The sequence below is a fragment of the Carassius gibelio genome, chromosome B19, assembly GCF_023724105.1.
Source record: "Carassius gibelio isolate Cgi1373 ecotype wild population from Czech Republic chromosome B19, carGib1.2-hapl.c, whole genome shotgun sequence".
NCBI lineage: Eukaryota > Metazoa > Chordata > Actinopteri > Cypriniformes > Cyprinidae > Carassius > Carassius gibelio.
Genome location: NC_068414.1, coordinates 37,044,959 through 37,049,358, shown reverse-complemented (window position 1 = coordinate 37,049,358; position 4,400 = coordinate 37,044,959). Strand labels below are relative to the sequence as shown.

Sequence of the window (4,400 nt, the reverse complement as noted above, 5' to 3'; positions counted from 1 at the left end):
TTGGCCAGTAAAGACATCCTTAAATTAACATGCAGAATTATTTAAATATCTGTTAAAGTTGTCCGAAAAATACATTTTAAATAGATTTTAAAGGGACAACAGCTGTTTAAATGAGATTTGCTTGATAAAAAGACTTATGTGATTTTGCTTCTCCAGGAAATGTATGTTGATTTAAGGATGCTTAGATATTTGACCATGAAAACTAGGAAGAAATACTGACTAATGAAGTCATTTTTTATGAGCATATTTAAAGATTTCTGTTGCTAATGCAATTTATTCTTGATTATGAACACAAAAGAAACAAAATCAGATGGAGGTTTAAACACATGCAGGGTTTCTTCTATAACACACACACACACACACACACTACGTAAAGCTTGCAGAAACCAGTGGAAGTTGCTCGATCAAGTTTTATTGAAACTGAACAAACAAAAAAATAAAAGTTATAAATACAAACATCAGACCAGTGGGCCGTAGCTCTTAAGGTGAGCCAGACCTTACCCTCAGCAAATCCCAAAAAAACATCTCGTTATAATATCAGTATATCAGTTATTAAAAAACACAATTCTACTACTTCTAGAAATGCTAAACACACACTTGAACAACACTCCTGCTACAAAACTGTTTTTTTTCCTTCTCGTGGATTCTTTTCTCCACTTCTGCAAAAAAACGACAGAAAGTAAAACGAAACAGTGAAAGGAAGCTCTAGTCGACAGCCTTTATTTACAAGCGAGTCCCTACTAGTACTGACAGAGAGAGAGAGAGAGAGAGAGAGAGAGAGAGAGGGAGAGATGATGATGAGAGAGAGAGAGGGAGAGATGATGAGAGAGAGAGAGAGAGAGAGATGATGAGAGAGAGAGAGATGAGAGAGAGAGAGGGAGAGAGACAGAGAGATAGAATGATGATGTGAGAGAGAGAGAGAGAGAGGGAGGGAGAGAGAGGGAGAGAGATAGAATGATGATGAGAAAGAGAGAGGGATGAGAATGGAGTAAGGACGACTTCTTTCATGATTGAGCGTCCCTCGTGTCACGCACACGTTTGCTGGGAAGTATCAGTGTCTTCTTTAAAATGTTCTGGGTGGAGTTTAAAAGCAGGAGGAGGATGTGGGAATAAAAGTGTTGTGTCTGTTTAAGACGAGCGTCCCGCCGGGGCCACGGACAGAATCTACAGGGCTATTGGAGGATAGAAAAGTCAAACACTGCTGGCCAATCAGGGTCATGTTTGTGAGGAGGGGGCGTGTCTGGTCTACTTCCACTGCTGGCCGTAGGAGTCCTGGGAGAACTCGAGCGAGTCGTTGCTGTAGCCGTATCCGGAGCTGTAGTCGGAGCCCAGGGGCTGCTGGGCGATGGGCTGAGAGCCCCAGTTCTGCTGGTTGGTCTGCCGGCGTTTGGAGTCTGGCTGGTTGAACACATCCGCCTTCCTCTTCCCGCCCACGTTACCACCACGGTTCCCCCGCGCACCTCTGCTGCCGCGGCCCCTGGGAGCCTGGAAGGGCCCGCCACGCCCCCCGCCACGGCCACGCCCACCACCCATGGGAGCCCCGCCCCTCGGAGGATACCCACCTCTGCCGCGGGTGGGCGGAGCCGAGCGGGCTCTGGGGGGAGGCGGAGCTCCACGGCTCCTCCCACTGCCCCGCCCCCTCATGGAGTAGCCGTCGTCGTAAGCGTAGTAGGGGTCGTCGTAACCGCCTCGGTAGTCATGGTAATCATAACCGTAGTAGTCGTCGTAGTAATCCTCGTAACCGTAGTAATCAGGAGGGTAGGCGTATCCGCCCCGCCCCCCACGGCCTCGGCCACGCCCCGGAGGCGGCATGCGGGGGGGAGGGTAGTAATAATACTCATCATACCTGCACAGGTAAACACAGACAAGAATGACTCCTGAGTGATGGAGGTGTTCTGTTGTGTGTAATAATGAAAATAGCAGCCGTCATTTACGTTTATATTACATTATGTTTGTTTCTGAGGGAGGTGTGTCCCCCGATCTACATAACTGTGTCTGTTCACTCGAGTGCATACGTTTTTTTTTTTTTCGAATCCTTGAAAATCTCCTTTTCTTATAATGCGCTAGTTTGTAAATTCTGTGGCTAAAGTTTCAAAGCTAGTCTCAGGGAGTGATTCGTCACCCCATGGAGGAAAGGGGCGGAGTCAGCAGAGCTCATTAGCACTTAAAGGGACAAGCACCGAAACAAGACTGTTTTTGACGGTAAAATAAGGTTTTACAATACAACTGACTTTTCCTTAAGACTCTAATGAATCATATCAACTTGTGGAAAATTGGCATCTGATGAGCCCTTTATAATTAGGGATGTCAACGATTAATCGATGATCAATTAATTGTCGATAAGAAATTCAATTAATTAAAGCTCTTGATGCTTAAGTTATTTGATGTTGGGCTGTGAGTGACGGTGACGGTATATAAATGCATTCATTCATAATGTACAAATTAGATTTTAATGTGATTGAAACTTTAAAAGTGCATTAAATATTATTCTCTAGTTAACTTATTATTCCTCCAATAAACTTAAGCTTTTATACCACACTTGTCATAATCAGAGCTTATAATTTGTAAATAAATAATTGCTGGATTCAAAACCGTAATTAATAAGTGCTGTGAGCGACACTGACGATGTTTCCTCTGAATATTCAGTGATGTCACTAAACGGCGACGCTATCCATCACAAGTTTCTGCATGGACTTAACTAGGACACAGGTATTTTTGGACAGATGCGTTTATACTTAGGTGCGACTTCTAGTCAGAAAAATACATATGCAAAATATATCTGACTTAAGCTAACAGATTTAAATCAGAAGTGTTGTGGTGTAGCGCTCCATAAGTTCACGGAAAGAACGACAACGTGCATTCTGTTTGTTTGCTTTATTTTAACAAAAAAAAAAAAAAATCTTTTTTTTTTTTTGTGAGTGTTCAAAAATAAAAGTAATCACTTTCGCAGATTATATCTTACCGCAAATTTTTTTTTTTAATGTCTCAGCTGTTTGATCGTGCTGGCGCCTCGCGCACACATCCCACAGATTCCACTCACTCAAACTTACATCAGTCTGTTCATTATCAAAGTGAAATAGTCAACCAAACCTATAAAAGGTTCAATGGTCAGTTTAAATAAACTGTAGTATAGCGGTCCACTCTGCTGTAAAGACTTTTGTTCATAGTGAATAGGATGACCTTTTCTGTCTATTTGCAAATGTGTAGGTAACTTATGTAAATATATATTTTTTACATATTTGTTAAACCTGTCATTATGTCCTGACAGTAGAATATGAGACAGATAATCTGTGTATAAATCAAGCTCCTCTGGCTCCTCCCAGTGTCCTATTGCCATTTGCAGAAAGTTATCCGCTCCCGGTAAGAAACAACCAATCAGAGCTGCGGTCCGTAACTTTGTGTTCAAAATTTAGAAAAATGAACATAATAAGCGAGTACACCATGAATCCATTTTCCAAACCGTGTTTTTGGCTTGTCCTGAATCACTAGGGTGCACCTATAATAAGTGTTTATATTCGGACTATTTTAGATTGCTTCGGGGGTACCGCGGCGGAGTAACCCAGAACCTTTGTGATTCTTCATAGACATAAACAGAGAGAAGTAGTTCCGGCTACGATGTTCTTCCGCAAGACGCAAGCAGTTCTGTTTATTAACCGCTAGAGCGTCAAAAGTTCCCTACCGCAGCTTTAAGTACAAGCCTAGTTTACATTACAAATAATTGTTTAACATTCAAATACCATGTGAATATGGAAACATTTAGATTTGTGCTGAATGAGACGTAAGCAGTAACCTCCAAATACATCTAGCTCTGTCTCGTCTGCACACACGCACCGTCACGATCTAATGCACTGTATCAGGATTTATAAAAACACATAGCGTACCATAACACAAAAATACTAAATCTTCATTTGGTACCTGAAGAACGTAATCTATTTGAATTAAAGCCATAGTGTATTTGAGGAGTGTGTTCGGAGGGCTGAAGTGTGGAGATGCAGAGCCGTGTGTGAGTGTGTGTGTGTGTGTGTCTGTGAGTGTGTGTGTGAGAGTGTGTGTGTGTCTGTGAGTGTGTGTGAGTGTGAGTGTGTGTGAGTGTGAGTGTGAGTGTGTGAGAGTATGTGTGTGTCTGTGAGTGTGTGTGTCTGTGAGTGTGTGTGTGTGAGCGTCTCACCCGGAGCCTCTGCTGGTCTGACGCGCAGCTTGTCGCTCTTTCCTCTTCTTATCTGGAGGTTTGGCCAGCACGATCTCGATCTCCTCGCCCCCCAGCTCCTTCCCGTTCATCTCCTGCATCGCCTGCACACACACACACACACACCATCAGCACGTGCTCACAGGAAACACGAGCACAAATCCTGAGCTCTGCTAAATGAAGTGAATACAGCTTTACAGCCAGACACTGAAGG

The 4,400-nt window shown here is 43.2% G+C and overlaps 1 protein-coding gene across 1 annotated transcript in view; it reads right to left on the bottom strand.

The window, feature by feature from the left end:
- Positions 1 to 392: 392 nt before the first annotated feature.
- Positions 393 to 4,400, bottom strand: part of LOC127978614 (heterogeneous nuclear ribonucleoprotein R-like) — a 12,541-nt gene continuing 8,533 nt past the window's right edge. The window contains exons 10-11 of the mRNA XM_052583401.1: positions 4,169 to 4,290; positions 393 to 1,846 (exon numbers count right to left, since the gene is read on the bottom strand). Of these exons, the coding sequence (XP_052439361.1) occupies positions 1,246 to 1,846; positions 4,169 to 4,290 (723 nt within the window). The 3' untranslated portion in view covers positions 393 to 1,245. The remainder of the gene's footprint in view (positions 1,847 to 4,168; positions 4,291 to 4,400) is intronic.